At 37.9% G+C, this 17,048-nt stretch overlaps 1 protein-coding gene across 7 annotated transcripts in view; it reads left to right on the top strand.

Moving 5' to 3' along the window:
* LOC118712127 (probable ubiquitin carboxyl-terminal hydrolase FAF-X) overlaps positions 1-17,048 on the top strand; it is a 186,960-nt gene that overhangs the window by 24,296 nt on the left and 145,616 nt on the right. For 6 of the 7 annotated variants that reach the window (XM_045577118.1, XM_036425631.2, XM_036425632.2 and 3 more), the window contains 3 exons: positions 3,859-3,938; positions 7,559-7,671; positions 10,036-10,254. In XM_045577118.1, coding sequence (XP_045433074.1) covers positions 3,859-3,938; positions 7,559-7,671; positions 10,036-10,254 — 412 coding nt within the window. The remainder of the gene's footprint in view (positions 1-3,858; positions 3,939-7,558; positions 7,672-10,035; positions 10,255-17,048) is intronic. The other variant, XM_045577120.1, reaches the window with a different exon arrangement.

Here is a 17,048-nt window from a genome sequence, read left to right as displayed (position 1 = left end):
AAATAAACCCCATGCACAAAATTCATGTACAAGGGGGAGGGTATCCCTCAGCCTGGCTTGTACTATCTTAAACCTGGGACCTCTTGGGGGATGTCTGATTGGGAGTTTAGACCCAATCCCGCAGTCTGGGAATGCTGGCTCCTAACTGTTCACCTGCTTGATTGCCCTTAACCGCTTCTGACGGCCAAACTGATTGCCCCTAACCAGTCCTCTGCCATCCCGATTGATGCCTAACTGCTCCCCTACCAGCCCAATTGCTCCAACTGCTCTCCCCTGCCAGCCTGGTCCCCCCCTCCTCCAAACTGCCCTTCCCTACAGGCCTGGTCCCCCACAACTGCCCTCCCATGCTGGCCTGATCACCCTCAATTGCCCTCCCCTGCTGATCTAGTCCTCCTCAACTCTCCCTTGCAGGCCTGGTCTCTTCCAACTACCCTTCCTACTGGACTAATTGCCCATAACTTCCCTCCCCTGACAGTGATCTTGTGGCAACGTCAGGGTGGCGCATGAGGGTGTGAAAACCACCTAGGCTTTTATTAGTATAGATTCTTTATTGTTGAAAGTGTTACATGTGTCTCTTCTCTCTTTTCCCATTGACCCTTCCAAATGCCCCCTCATAGTCCTCCACCTAGATCTTTACCCCTCTATTGTCTGTGTCCACAGTGTGTGCATATATGTCTATAAAATCTTTGGTTGAGCTGAAACCAGTTTGGCTCAGTGGATAGAGCATCGGCCTGGGAACTGAAGGGTCCCATGTTCGATTCCTGTCAAGGGCATCCCCAGTAGGGGGTGTGCAAGAGGAAGCTGATTGATGATTCTCTCCCGTCGATGTTTCTAACTCTCTATCCCTCTCTCTTCCTCTCTGTAAAAAATCAATACAATATATATAAAAAAAAACAAAAAAAACCTTTGGTTGATTACCTTCCACCCACCCATTCTTCCCCACTTTGCTTCCAAGATTCACATTCTCTTCCTTAATGTATTCTTAATAGCTTTGATATTTTAGTCCTTACCACATGCCTTATAACTCAGTGTTCTTAATGTAGGGAATTGTTAGTGGATTTTTAAAATAATGATAATGAAAGATAATGATAATAACAATAAAGATTTCAAGTTAAGGATACTATGTGACGCTAGGTTTTTAAGTTTCTGGCCTAGAGATATAGGTAGGGAATTCCTTTTAAGCATTTCTGATAGATTCCTAGAAGTGTTAGTTGAATTTTCTTATATCTAGGATGTCCTTTTTTTTTTTTTTTTTTTTTGTAGCAGACACTTTATTGCAACAGATTATATTGTTGCTTTTATATAGCAACATCATTTTATATAGAACCATCATTTGTCTAGTGGTTCATTTTATGAGGGTACTAGAGGCCCGGTGCACAAAATTCATAAGGGGGACGGGTGTCCTTCAGCCCAGTTTGCACCTTCTCCAATCTGGGATTAAGGGATGCAGGTGTTTGGGCTGATCAAGGAAAGGCACCAGCCCCATTATCCTGCTGCTGCAGCCATTGTTGCCAAAGTGTTTTCATCAACATGTACTTTAGTCTTTTCACTGTGAAAAATGACAACTTTTTTTTAGGCATTTTCAAGATGTAACTTTCATAAGATATGACATTTCTTTTTATTTTTTATTTTTAATCCTCACCTGAAGATATGTTTCCATTGATTTTTAGAGAGTGTGAAAAAGAGAGGGAGAAAGAGAGAAACATCAATGTGAGAGGTACACTTTGATTTGTTGTCTCCTGTATTAGTCCAGACTTGGGCACCCAGGAAAAGTGAGTATCAAACCTTAATCAGAATCAAACCCGGACCCAGCAGGCTGAGGCTCTATCCACTGAGCCAAACCAGCTAGGGTAGGATATAACATTTCTTAGCCCTTCCAGTGGTGGACCTTCATTTTTCCCTCCAGGAGTGTGGTGGAAAAACCCTAGACCACCTTCTTGGATTCTTATGATCCAACTTACGAAGAACATTGCAAGTGGTGGCCTACAGGGAGCTTAGCCAATGAGCTGTCAGAAAGATATTTACTGTCAAACTGCTTTGGCTTAGTGGATAGACCAAGAGCCTGCACACTGAAGGGTCCCAGGTTTGATTTCTGTTAAGGGCATCATTGGAGACGCATCATTGGAGAGCGTGCAGGAGGCAGCTAATTGTTTCTCACTAATATTTCTGACTGTCTGTCTCTCCCCTCTACTCTGTAAAAAAAGAATCAATAATATATATATGTGTGTGTGTGTGTGTGTGTGTGTGTGTGTGTGTGTATTTAAAAAGGTGTTTCCTCTGCAGCTCATGCAGCCCCTGTGTTTTGTCCACTGGGCTAGCTAGGGGCATGTCCCTGCCACCCAGTGGTTGCCTCCATCCCCTTAATGGGGGGTGTACAGGTTGGGAACTACCGCTTGGTGTTAGAGCTCCTGGAAGTTGCTAGGGACTGGGGGAGTAGTAGGAAAAACATCCCAGTTTCCCAACATCCCCTATCCCCAGGCTAGCAGCCATCCCCCTATTGTGGGTGCCAGGTCGGGGGCATGGGCCTAAACTACCACTTGGTGCCAGAGCATTCACAAGTGGCTGGGGGCAGTGTGTGGACATCCCCATCGCCCAATGCCCCCAAGGCCAGTAGCCAGCCCTACCATGGGCACCAAGCTGGGGGGAATGCAGGGACCCCTGCACCATATGCAGCAGTGGCTGCCAGGATCTCCACATACCATAGAGACCAGCAGCCAGTCCCTCTGTTGTGGGCACTGGGCTGGGGGCATGGATCCATACTGCTGCTTAGTGCTGGAGCATTTGCAAGCATTGTGGGCTTGGAGTTGCCAGAGGATGTTCTGGGACCCCTGCTGCTTAGGGTTTAAGTGCAGGCCTATAGGCTAGGAGCAGCCTGGATCCAGAGGGTGTACCCAGGACCCAGGCCGCTCAGTGCCTGCGTATGCAAATTAACTGCCATCTTTGTTGGGTTAAGTTGCATGCTCGCTCTGATTAGCTGTGGGCTTAGTGAAGATAAGGTCAGTTATCATTTTTCTCTTTTAGTAGTATAGATACTTGTAATAGGAAAGCAGAACTGACATATTAACTTCTTAGTGGCAAGAAAGTAAAAATAAGCCTTTTGTGGAACTCAAACCAACAAAAATGAGTTTCTATTTATGTCTGACAGATTATTTGTAATAGGTATCTTTATCAAAATAGAAGTATTTGGGGAAATTTCTGTGTTTTTAATAAAAGATAAGGAACAGATGGAAGAAAGTTCTTTCTAGGAAATAGTGGTTAGGTTTTAAGATACTGGGGAAATACTAGCTCTGGATATGGTCACATTGCCTTTTGATCTAGAACTGTTTTTGAGTCCTTAATCTTCAGGAAAAATTGGTAAATGTCCTATAAAAGAGAAATCAGATATTTGTCTCCTGTTTCTTAAGAAAATCAAAAAAGAAAGGTTGTCAATCTTCTTATTAATGTTATTGTGTATATATAATACTAGGGACCCATTGCAGGAAGATTTCGCTGCCAACTCTCCTGCTGAGGTGGGCCGGGCAACTGGGAAGTGAAGCACTGCCCGCCCTGCCCTGCTCGCTGCCTACTACTACGGCAGCTGCCTTGCTTTCTGCTTTGTCTCCCTCTTCCTTCTATGCTATCTTCAGTCTTCACTCCGTCCTCCCTCACTGTATGCAAATTAACCTCGCATACTTGCTCTGATTGACTGTGGGCATAGCAAAGGTAAGGTCAGTTAGCATTTTTCTCTTTTGCTAGTGTAGGTAGATAGGGTTGATTTGTATTCACTTTTTTATAGTAAAAGTAAGTAAGCAACTTATTTATACCACTTGATTTTTAGTCAACCAATTCACCATACTTTTATTTTGTAATAATTTTTAGGCCTCGTTGGGTGGTTCCTGTCTTGCCAAAAGGAGAACTAGAAGTGCTTTTAGAAGCTGCTATTGATCTTAGTAAAAAAGGTGAGTTTATAGGTTACTATGTTTTTCATAATGTATGCTGCATATGTACTTCCGCATTGTTCTTGCGGCTTTGCTTTTCTCTAGTAGGAAGTTATTATGATTGCAGAAACTATGCTACCTCACTAAAACTTCCTAGTAATGCTTATATATTAACCTTTGCAAGGTTAATAGAAAGCAAAGGTTAATAGAAACTTTGGAGGGTTTTTAAGAATATCCAAATTCTGTCATATTCCTAAAGACACATGATCTCTTTCATTATGTTTTCAAAAGAGTTTTTTCTCAGAAGTTGAAAAACATTTTTCTAATGCCCTGACCGATTTGGCTCTGTGGATAGAGCATTAGTCTGTGAATTCAAAGTTCCCAGGTTTGATTCTGGTCAAGGACCTGTACTTTGGCTGTGGAATATTCCATAAGGGAGGCAGCTGATTGATGTTTCTCTCTCATCAATATTTCTAACTCTTTCTCCTTCTCCCTTCCTTTCTGTAAAAAAATCAATAAAATATGTTAAAAAAAGAAAAAAGAAAAACATTCTCTATAGTTGATTTTAAAATGTTATGAAAAATGGTATTACTAAAGAATACTACATGACAGTATAACTTCAAATACATCTGTTTACTTTTTTTGCACTTAACGTGTTTATAATTGAGAAATACACTACTTTCAAAATAATTTCAGTAAAAAATGTTTGAACTTGTTCAGGTGGTGTCACCCAGTTACAGGTTCTCCCCATGAATCAAGAAGTGTTGGGTTTACTTCGCTGTCAGGGCACATGCCATTGTTTCAGGTTCCATCCCTAGGAGGGGACATGTAAGATTCAGCAGATTGGTGCTTCTCTCTCTCTGTCCTTCTCCCTTCCAATAAAAATACTTTTTAAAAAACTTATTTTAGGAAACTAGTTGAAAATTTGAATATGCTAACAGAAGCCTCATCTGTTTGTTTCATTGAACATTTCTATTTCATTATTTTCAACTAGTTTCAAATTTTCAACTAGTTTCCTAAAATAAGTTTTAAAAAAATATATTTTTACTGGAAGGGAGAAGGACAGAGAGAGAAGCATTGATCTACTGCATCCTACATGTCTTCTCCTAGGGATGAAACCTGAAACAATGAATGGCATGTGCCTTGACAGGGAAGTAAACCTAACTAACAAAAAGTATGTAAACTGTCAATATTACATGTTTGATTTTTTAAAAAAACTTAAGTAAACTGTGGTGTGTTTTTTTCTTGAAAAATTAATGTATTTTGCAACCAGTATAGTAAACCTGGTATTTTTATTGTTGACTAGAAATAAAAGGTTTATTTTGGAATTAATTATTTTTCAATGACTTGTAATATTATGTGCAGATGAATATTTGTAGTATATAAGTAATTTTTGTAATATTCTCTATTTGGTCAAAGCCTTACAAGTTAAAATAAAGGGCATAAATATTTTATTTACTTTGTCATTAAATAAGAACTTGAAATGGAGTGTATTTAGTAAGATGTTTTTATTGAATGGTACTGTCATTAATAAATATTTTAATATTTTTAGTATCTTAGGAAGTTTGATACTGAATCTCACTGTAGGAAAGGAGATAATTTCACTTAACTAATAAATAGTAATTATATGTGGTAATTTTAAAGGATGTTTTGTTATATTAAATTTTAACCTTATTAACACAATTTAGTCACTGAAAATCTTACCAGTTAATAAATGTTTTTTCAATACTCATACTTACTTTCTTTGCAAATTTATCCATTAATGAATGAATTATGACCTGCATATGTTCTATGTAGAAGATGAGCAGAAATTGAAACTGTATTTTCATAGGATTGCCAGTGAATTTATGTAACTAGCAGGAATTTTTCCCATTCTTTTTCAAGGTCCATAGTTACGATGAAACAGAATTTTAAGTATTTTAAGGAAAATCCTACCAATAAGTTTATAATCAAAACCCAAATTTACTGTATACTAAATTGCATACATTTCATATTTTTGAGTTTCACTGAAGAGTTAAAAGTTTTCTTTTTGTATAAAGACATATGAAACTATTGATTTTCATAAATCAGAGGAAATTTGAAAGAACTAAAAATGCTTAGAGACCAAGAAGTGAAAGGACTAATTAGGTATAAATGATGCTTTCATCTTTTAAATTTGGTGGCAAATGGATAATTTACAGTGAAGTTAAATTTTATTGATATTTTTTAAAATATTTTTTTTTATTGATTTCAGAAAGGAAGGGAGAAGGAGAGATAGGAACATCAGTGATGAGAGAGAGTCATTGATTGGCTGCTTCCTTGAGATTCCCTCCTGGGGATCAAGGCTGCAACTTGGCATGTGTCCTTTTCTAGAGTTAACCTGGTACCCTTCAGACTCTACCCCTGAGCCAAACATGTTAGGGCAGTAAAAGGGAATTTTAGAATAGTCACTTTTTATTTTCTCTTAGTAAAATGGTTCACTATTCTGTTTTCCGAATTGTCTTTGTTGAAAGTCCAGTATTATATTTGGAGGCATTTCAGATGTGGCTTAATACAACTCAGTATTTCTAAAACTCACTGAATATGGCATTTCATTTTTTCCAGACTCTACATATTTTAAGTGTAAGTTACTTTTAATTTCTTACAATGCCATGTGTTGTTTCAAAAATTTTAGTACTATTTGTGAGTTGTAAAAATTTGTATCTTTTTTCTTCTTTTTTAAAAAAAAATCATATTCCATTGATATTTAGAGGAGGGAAAGACAGAAATATTGATGTGAGCGAAACACATTTACTTTTTGCCTCCTATATGCGCCCTGATTAGGGACCAGGCTGGGTAGGAGCCTGTAATCAGGATACATGCCCTTCATTGGAATCAAACTCCAATGAGTCACACCAGCGAGGGCAATTTATCTTGATTTTAAAAAGTGTTTTTATTGGTTTCAGAGAGTAAGAGAAAGATAGAAACATTAATGATGAGAGAGAACCATCAATTGGCCACCTCATGCATGCCCTACACTGGGGACCGAGCCTGCCCTGACCGGGAATCAAATTTGACTGTTGTGGGATCGAACCCTGGGTTCAAAATAAGACCACCGGAGGCAAGAATTTATTGAAATATCTGGCCATGGCAGCCGCAAGAGTACCACACGCAGGTGGACCCTACACGACTGTGAGGCTTTAGAGGCAGGTAGTTCTTTTTAAAGGTTCTGAGAAGAAAAACTATTTTGCAACAAACCTTTGTTTGGAATTTTCTACTGTTCTTCCTAGGTAAAATGTTGCTTTCTAGTTTGCTTTAGCCCGTTTGAAGAATGATGAAGATTTCAAGCTTAGCTGTCTGATCTTGTAGGCCAGAGACCATATATGCCCACAATCTCAATACCATGCTAGGTGTACCTTCTCAATTGGATAGAACAGCATTGTTTTTCAAGGCCAGCATCGAGATAACCTCTAAGTGCACATAGTTCTGGCTCTTTAATAATAAAAAAAGGAAGTTCTGCCTGTAACCCTGCTTAGAATTTTAATTCATCCTATTTCAATGACCTCCTTGTTTACAGGTCAGTGCTCAATCACTGAGCCATGCCAGCCAGTATATCTTTAATGATATAATTAAGAGAATTATTTTCTTATTTTGTTTATTTGAACTTTTCATTTTTTTCTTAGGTCTTGATGTTAAGAGTGAAGCATGTCAACGTTTTTTCCGTGATGGGTTAACTATATCTTTCACAAAAATTCTTATGGATGAGGCAGTGAGTGGTTGGAAATTTGAAATTCATGTGAGTTTTGTAATTTCTTTTGGAGAATCAGATTGACATGGTGATCCCTGTGAGTTTGTCTCTATAAAACATCGCTGTTAATAATTATTAAGTTTGTTGATATATTTAACAAAATTGAAGTACTTTTATAATACTCTTTTCAAATTAATTTGACTTTTTAAATTATGAAACATTTCTTTAATTTGTCACCTGGCATCTCAAATGCCTGTTTGCAAGATATTGTATTTAATCAAATGTATTATGTTATGTATTATAAGAGTCCATTATTTTATGTACCATTAAGGAAGAAAAATATCTAAGATAGGGATTGTAATTAGGGACTTCTAATTTAGCTGGGACACCAAAAAGTATAATTTCATTGCTAAATAAACTCATCTTGTAGAAATGATAATTAAGGAATCTTGTATGGTTAATCTTGACAACTGGTAGAGAAAATAAAGTTTTCTTTAGAAATTTGAACTAGAAACAAGTATTTTCATTAGTATTGTGATACTAATTCAAATGACAGCTTTAAAACAAGTAAAACAGAATTTAAAGTGTTCTCAGATTGATAGAATCCTCAAGTGCCTAACAGCACAAAACAAAAATATTCACAGGAATATCTTCAGTCTATGACAAAAGTAATGAAAACTACAATTGACTAAGATACCTTCATTTTTTAGAAATTTTAATAGTGAAAATGTATCTTATTTAAAATTATTTAACTAATGTACTTCAAACTTCTTATAATAAAATGGAATTAATGAGAAATTATCCAGTAAACATATACTTTTTGTGGAGTTTAAAAAAAAAACAACTTGGACATTTCTCACAATGTTCAATGGCATATAAGTTCTAATATTTTCTGATGGATGTTTAACTTTTCAGTTGTAGATATAGATACTTTGGAAATAACCTGTGACTTTTAAATTGAGGCTTAGATTACATCTCCACTTCTTATGTAATTTACATAACTCTAAATATTTACATTTTGAAATTATTGCCTTTAAAATATAAGTTCCAAAGAAAACGGTCATTTACATGCATCCTATTTACATAGAGATGAAATAGCTAGCCTTAGCTATTTATTTCATTTGTAATTTTACTCAAATAGTTTTTGAAGTTTGTTGCAGTTCAGTAAAATACTAATTTACTTTTTCTGATATACATATTTGTTTGATCGCTATATTTGTGAAATTAAGCAGAATTTGGGTGACCATTATAGAAATATTAGGGACCCAGTGCTCAAATTTGTGCACCTTGAAAGCAATGGTGGCCCATGAGACTGCAGTGGGCACAAAGATAGGTCTCAGCCCATCCTCTACGTCCCCACTAGACCCTTCCTGCCATGGTTCTCAGTCCTCTGTTTCCTGTCTGCCTTCAGCTTTACTCTTGCTACCACCGTTCCCACATGCTGATGGCGCCTGCCCCACTTGTACCTGCTGACAATGTGGAGTGATTGAGGTTGGGCCTCGCAGCAGTGGGGGCCAAACGGGGCCAGTGCCATCAGTGAGCACGAGCAGCAGCTGCTGCCTTAATCATCTCTCAGGAGCAGAGGAAAGTGGAGAAGCTCTTAGGGCAATCTTGGTTTGCAGCCTCCACTTGCACCTGCTGATGGCATTGCGTGTTGGGGTCTGGATTGGATATGGGCACTGGCAGTGGGTGCAAGTAGTGGTTCTGGTGCCGGCAGCAGATGTGAGCACTGGGCAGGATCATGGTGCATGGGAACAAAAAATTTTCAGTAACCACCAGAGATTTACCCCAATAACAGTGACCACCACCTCACCTTTGGCGCCCCCACTCACCTGCTCTACCATTCTGTTGTAGCCGATGCCCACAATGTTCAGCGCACGACTGCTGGTGGTTAGTGCCCGTCATTTGACTGGTAGTTCAGTTGTTCCACCCTTCAGTCTATTTGCATATTAGGCTTTATATATTAAACTAGAGGCCTGGTACAAAAAAATTTATGTGCTGAGGGGCCTTCCTTAGCTTAGCCTGCCCCCTCTCTCAATCAGGGAACCTTTAGGGAATGTCCTACTGACAGTTTAGGCCTGCTCCCTAAAGGCCACAATAGAGCCTCCCTCTGTGTGTGGTGAACTGGTTGATCAGGGGAAGGCACCACCCCATTACTCTGCCACTGCTGCGGGTGGTCTCAGTAACCTCCCCTTAGTCCTTAAGCAGCTGCTTCGGCTGCTTGCCCTTAGCCCTTACAGCGGTTTCAGCTTTGTCTAGAATAGATGGATGTTCAGCTGTCTGGTCCAATTAGTATATTACTCCATTATCATAGATAGATGAAGAGAAATTAACAAGATCAGAATGTTTTTGAAATTGTAATGTTTTATTTTTTAAGTTAACTTTCCTCTCTTTCTACTTCCCATATAACAGAGATGTATTATTAATAATACTCATCGCCTAGTAGAGCTTTGTGTGGCCACGTTGTCCCAAGACTGGTTTCCACTTCTAGAACTTCTCGCCATGGCCTTAAATCCTTATTGTAAATTCCATATGTACAACAGTTCACGCCAATGTGAATCAATTTTCACAAGTGCACAGTTGTCTGAAGATGAATTATTTGCTTGTTCTTCGGATCCTCGATTACCAAAAGTGTGTTGGTTTGTTATTATCAAAATTAAATACTAAAATTATTTTGTATTTATGTCAAAATTTAAATTACATGAACCTTCCTTTAACATTACTTTGTCTTACATGGTTCTCTGATAAAAGACATGTTTACTACAGATTGTTTATTAACATTCAACACATGACCAGCTGCATTATAATTGATGCCAAAGCTTATATAACTTGGTTAATGAATATACCCATTGGAATTTAACCCTATATTTTCCCTAGCAGCAATGATTCAGTGTTTTGTGCTGGTGGTTAGCTCACGTCATACGACTGGTGGTTCAGTTGATCCATCAGTGTTAGTGTTAGAGAATATAACTGTAAATGTTAACAACTGTAAATGTTAACACTTAAATATAGAAAACATACATTTATGTACAGATCATGTAAACAGATATTTATTTATTTTTATTTATTTTTATTTATTTTTTTAAATAAAACTTTATTGTTCAGATTATTACAAATGTGATCCTCTTCTCCCCCCCCCCCCCCCCCGCCTCAATTGCTCCCCTTCACCAGGTTCCCACCGCACCCTCTGTCCTTTCCCCATCCCCCATTGTCCTCATCCATAGGTGCACAGTTTTTGTTCAGTCTCTTCCCACACCCCCACTCCCCTTTTCCCTGAGAATCATCAGTCCACTCCCCTTCCATACCTCTGATTCTATTATATTCACCAGTTAATATTGTTCATCAGGTTTTTTAATTCCCTTGGTTTTTAGATTCACTTTTTGATAGCTACGTATTTGTTGATCATAATTTTTAACTTTATCTTCTTCCTCTTCCTAAATAACCTCCTTCACCAGTTCATATAATTCTGGTTTGGTGGTGATGAACTCTTTTACCTTTTTTTTTATTTGTGAAGCTCTTTATCTGTCCTTTGATTCTGAGTGATAGCTTTGCTGGATAGATTATTTTTGGCTGTAGGTTCTTGTTATTCATCACCTTGAATATTTCTTGCCATTCCCGTCTGGTCTGCATGGTTTCTGTTGAGAAATCAGCTGACGATCTTATGGGTGCTCCTTTATAGGTTACTACCTGCTTTTCTCTTGCTGCTTTTAATATTCTCTTTGTCTTTTGCTCTTGGAATTTTAATTATGATATGTCTTTGTGTGGTCCACCTTGGATTCCTTTTTGTTTGGGGTTCTGCGGGCTTCCTGGACTTGTAAGTCTATTTCTGTCCCCAGGTGGGGGAAGTTTTCTGTCACTGTTTCTTCTAGTATTCTTTTGTTATCTTGCTCTCTCTCTTCTGGAATCCCCATAATTCTGATGTTGGTTCGCTTGAAATTGTCCCAGAGGTTTCTTACACTATCTTCAACTTTCTGGATTCTCTTATCTTCTCCCTTCTGTAGAGGAGTGTCCTCTGGCTCTTTGTGTTCTAAATCTTTGTCTTGATTCTTGCGATCTTCCAGTATGTTTTTAGGACTTTGTATAATATTTTTTATTTCAGACAATGTTTTCTTCATTTCTTGTTGATCCCTTATTATTTCTAGTTGCTCCCTTTTCATATCCTCATAGGTCTCATTTATTTTATCGGCCTTTTTTAGGATATTATTGAATAACCTTATAACTGTAGTTTTGAACTCAATGTCCAATCTTTTCTTTTCCTCCATCTCCTTCCTTTGTGTCCTTCTTCTTGTCTGCATTTTAGTTGTTTCCCTGATTTGATGGAATAGGTTTGTGTGCTAGGTGTTCTGGTAGAGCCCAGTACCACAGCCTTCCCAGTTACCTGTGGTGGACAGTCTTGGTGTAGCCCTTTGTGGGCTGTGAGTGCAGTCTTGTTGTTAAGCCTTGCTTATTGTTGGTATCACTGGGAAGCGTTGATCTCCAAGCCAATTGGCTGTGAGGATCAGCAGTGTCTCAGCTAGGAGGGTTTCCGTACTCTGCTTGAATAGGGCGGGGTTTCGGGGTGGCGCAGACAATCTTTGGTTCCCTGTCAGTCTCGCCTTAGAAAAGTCCGGTTCGTGGAGAGTTTGGAAGATTGGTTGCAGGTGCGCGCACCTCTTTGGTAAAGGCGCAGACAAGCTTTGGATTCCTGCAAGTCCCTCCTTAGAGAAAGTCAGCCTCTGGGACAGCTTCTGTGCTCAGCCACAGGTAGGGCGGAGTCTCGGGTTGGTGCAGACAAACTTTGTTTTCCCTTCGGCTCCTCCCCAAGTCCCGCAGTAATGGCCTCTGGCTTCACACACCTCCAAGAGATCTCTGCCCACTGCCTGACAGTCTGGCCTCTCCCTGTCTGGGGTCGTTTATCAGAGCAATAGGGTGATTCTGTTTTCCTCTCGGACAAGAAAGCCAGCCCCATTAGCTGTTCGCCCTCTCCGCGCCAGGAGTAAGCCAGTAGCGAACTCAGCCCGGCCCGCCCTCTCTGCGTGCAGGGAGTAAGCCAGCAGCAATCTCGGTCCGGCCCTTCTTCTCCGCACCGGGATTAAGCCAGCGCCTTTTCACGCACACAGTTCTCCGTACCTTCACAGTTCCTGGGGCTCAGTATGCCTTCTCTCTCCTTCCCAGATGGCAGAGCCTCCTCTCAGCTAGTCGTCTGGCGCTTCAGGGCAATTCCTCCCCTGTTTTTCAGTTCTAAATTCAAATTTGTTTTGGTAGGCTGCATTCAGGTGTCTACCCTATGCCGCCATCTTGGTTTCTCTCCCCTAAACAGATATTTAAATTTTACAGTTTTGCTTTTGTGTCATACTGTAAGGGTTTTAAAAAAAATTATTTTTATTTTTATTTTTAGAGAGAGAAAGGCAAGCATTAGAGTAATAGAAACAATGATTAGAGAACATCATTAATTGGCTACCTCTTACATGTCATCTACTAGGAGTCAGGTTCACAATCTGGGCATGAGCCTAGGAATCAAACCCTGGCCTCCCAATTCAAGGGTCGATATTCAATCACTGAGTCAAACCTGCTGGTCCTATTAGGCAATTTTTATGATACTTTTTGTTTCATAAGAGAAATCTACAAATGAAAGTATAATTAATTTAAGGAAGGTAGGGCAGAAGAAAACACATCAACAGCACTAAGAAAAAATAGCCAGAAGCACTAAAGTCCAGGCTATGCGGAAAGGTCCCTATTTTCTATATGTTTATTTTAAAATCTCAACAGTTTACTATCTTTGATGGCTTTTTAAAATGTTTCAGTGCCTATTTTAATTTTATTCATTTGAATTAATATTTAAATACCTGGAAAAAACTGACCAGCAATAGAAATAGAAAGCAGATCATAGTTTTATTGCACATTCATGGGCACACACAAACTCAAACCAAATAAATAAAACAATGTAGAATTTTTATAATATTATATAATGTGAAAAATCTAATTTCAAAGATAATTGTTTTTTACCCACTTGGATGTCTTTGTCTTGCTAATTTTACGTAATAATAGACAAACATGTAAATGGTACCTCCTCTATGCCCACAGCCAATCAGGAGTGAGTATGTGAATTAACATGCCAAAGATGGGTTAATTTGTATATTATGTATAATTATGTATAACATTTAATAACATTTAATTTCCTCATAAATTAGTTAGCTAGTATGTTGTTAAAAGGAGTATATGTTTCTGTTGATTTTAGAGAGAGGAAAATACCTATGTGAGAGAAACAAATATATTGGTTGCCTACTTGCACTAGATTAGACCTGGAGAAGAGCCTACAATAAAGGTATATGCCCTTGACCAGATTGAACCTGGGACCTTTCAGTCTGCATATCAACTAAATCATACCAGCTAGAGCCATTTTTTCCTCTTTCTCCCTCTGCCTTATTCTCTCGAATCTATAAAGAGGTTTTTAAAAACAAATTTTGTTTTTTTGTTTTTGTTTTTGTTTTTGTTTTTTCTTCTTCTAATTTTTATTTTTATTTTATTTTTTAATATATTTTATTGATTTTTGTACAGAGAGGAAGGGAGAGAGATAGAGAGTTAGAAACATCGATGAGAGAGAGTCATCGATCAGTTGCCTCTTGCACACCCCCTACCAGGGATATGCCCGCAACCAAGGTACATGCCCTTGACCGGAATCGAACCCGGGTCCCTTCAGTCCCCAAGCCGACGCTCTATCCATTGAGCTAAACCGGTCCCGGCACAAATATTGTTTATATCTATAGATTTGTTGGTCATCCCACTTTTCTGCTATTTAGTTCATTCCATTGTCATCCAAAAAGTTTCTATTATTTTACTCTTTTTTAAATAGACTTGTTCTGGCAGAATGTTTTATCGTCCTTAAGAAAAATGTGTATTTTGCAATGCATTGTTCTGAGATGTCTGAAAGGTTGAATTGTTCTTTAGTATTGTGTTAGACCATTTCTACCTTACTGATTTCTGTTTGATTGTTCTAGCTATTATTAAAATGCATTATTAGGTCTCAGACTAGTATTGTAGAACTATTTTTCTAATATAGTACGTAGTTGTTTCATATATTTGGACCCTCTGAAGTTTGGTGCAGAGATATTTATATAATTATTTCTTGTCAAGTTTATCCTTTTATCAGTTGTAAATTTATTCTTTTGACTTAAAGTATATTAGGATAGCCATTTCTATTATCTATCTTTTTGTTCATCAACTTATAATGTTCTTTATTATTCTTAAATGAGTGAGGTCATGTGGTGTTTCTCTTTCATTGACTGGCTTATTTCACTCAGCAAAATTAATATTGTTTTCTAATTCCATCCAGGTTGCTGCAAATGATGAGAATTCTTTCTTTTTTATGGCAGCATCCTATTCCATTATGTAGATGTACCATAGTTTTTGGATCCAAACATTTGCTGTTGGGCATCTAGGCTGTTTCCAGATTCTAGCTATTGTAAATTGTGCTACTATGAACATAGGGATGCATATATCCTTTCTGATTGGTGTTTTTGATTTTTTAGAATATATTCCTAGGAGTGGGATTACTGGGTCGAATGGGAGTTCCATTTTTAGTTTTTTGAGGAAACTCCATACTGAACTTCACAGTGGTTGCACTAGTCTGCATTCCCACCAGCATTGCTGGTTCCTTTTTCTCCACATTCTCGCCAGCACTTGTCATTTGTTACTTTGTTGATAGCCATTCTGATAGGAATGAGATGGTACCACATTGTTGTTTTGATTTCCACCTTTTGGATTATGAATGACTTTGAGCATATTTTCATATGTCTCTTGGACTTCTGTATGTCCTCTTTTGAAAAATGTCTTTGTTCTTTGTCCATTTTTTATTGGATCTATAATGTCTTATTTGTGCATTTCTCCCTTGCTAACTTTCATTTGTTCAGTTGATTTTTTAAATTTTTATTTATTTATTTTACTTATTTATTTTAAAAAAATATATATTTTATTGAGAGGAAGGGAGAAAGATAGAGAGCTAGAAACATCGATGAGAGAGAAACATCGGCCAGCTGCCTCCTGCACACCCCCTACCAGGGATGTGCCCGCAACCAACGTACATGCCCCTGACCGGAATCGAACCTGGGACCTTTCAGTCCGCAGACCCACGCTCTACCACTGAGCCAAACCGGTTTCGGCCAGTTGATTTTTTTTTTTAATATTGACATGTTTTCATTCCCTCCTCATTTTTTTTTTTGTTCTCCAAGGTTACTATTAGAATTCAACATAGCATCCTACAGTTACAATATTGTGTTTTAAACTGATAGCAGTATAAATTCAGTTGCATACACAAAACACTTCTTTGTAGCTTAATCACTCATATTTTATGTTATTGATGTTATAAATATACATAACTATTTGCCTTTTTTATTTTCCTGCTGAAACCGGTTTGGCTCAGTGGATAGAGGCGGACTGAAAAGTCCCAGGTTGCTGTCAAGGGCACGTAACTTGGTTGCAGGCACATCCCCAGTAGGGGGCATGCAGGAGGCAGCTGATCGATATTTCTAACTCCCCCTTCCTCTCTGTAAAAAACACACACAAAACAATAAAATATATTTTCCTTTGAAATTACTATAATGAATATATTTTAATACTTGGTGGTTTCTCCTATTTACCTTAAGTTAAATACTGTTCACTTTAGCTTTTTGTTGCTTCCTTTGTTTTACTTCTCATAGTTGAAATTTTAAATGGCTTGTCTTCCAGTTCAGTTTCTTCTGCCTATTTGAACTCCCTCTAGCAAATTTTTAATTCAGTTATATTTTTATCTCCAAAATATTCCTTTCATGTATATGTCATTTTGCTCATATTTTATATTCCATCTTTTATTTCTTTGTATTTTTATTTGTCCTTGAACATATTCAGTGCATTTAAAACTATTTGTCAAGAAGTTTGATGTCTTTGTTTTCCAAGGAGAAAATTTATATTGTTCCGTAATGGGCTATAGTTCCCTTTTTCATTTTACATCTTTTGTTTAAAACTGTACATTTGAAAATGTACCTATTTCTAGGTTTTACAGTTGGGCTACTTGCTGGGGAAGACATTCATTAATGAATTTATTATGCAGCCTTAAGATAGGTCATCTAAGGTCTTTTCTAGGCATGTGTTTTCTTTGACTTCTCTGTGTACTTTTTCCCCTCTAGTTCCTCTTTTACATGATTGCTTTTTAAATGTCTTAATTCCTCCTTAATTAATAATTGGTAATTGGTCTCAGGAATTTTGTATCTGTTGTCCCTTAGTAATTTTCATTAAATATGCCTGCTCTTTCCTTGTCTTTCCTTATCCTGTGTTCAAGCCATTTTTGGTTATTTTATTTACAAGGTAGATCATACAGATCAATTTCAGGCTCCTAATGGAGAGGCTATATTGTTAGAAATTCAGTCCTTACTCCATTTAAAGAAACTGGTGATCAGACCACTGCTTCTTTT

The sequence above is a fragment of the Pipistrellus kuhlii genome, unplaced genomic scaffold (genome assembly GCF_014108245.1).
Source record: "Pipistrellus kuhlii isolate mPipKuh1 unplaced genomic scaffold, mPipKuh1.p scaffold_m20_p_83, whole genome shotgun sequence".
In the NCBI taxonomy this organism is placed as follows: Eukaryota; Metazoa; Chordata; class Mammalia; order Chiroptera; family Vespertilionidae; genus Pipistrellus; species Pipistrellus kuhlii.
This window is presented reverse-complemented; position numbering and strand designations above follow the sequence as displayed.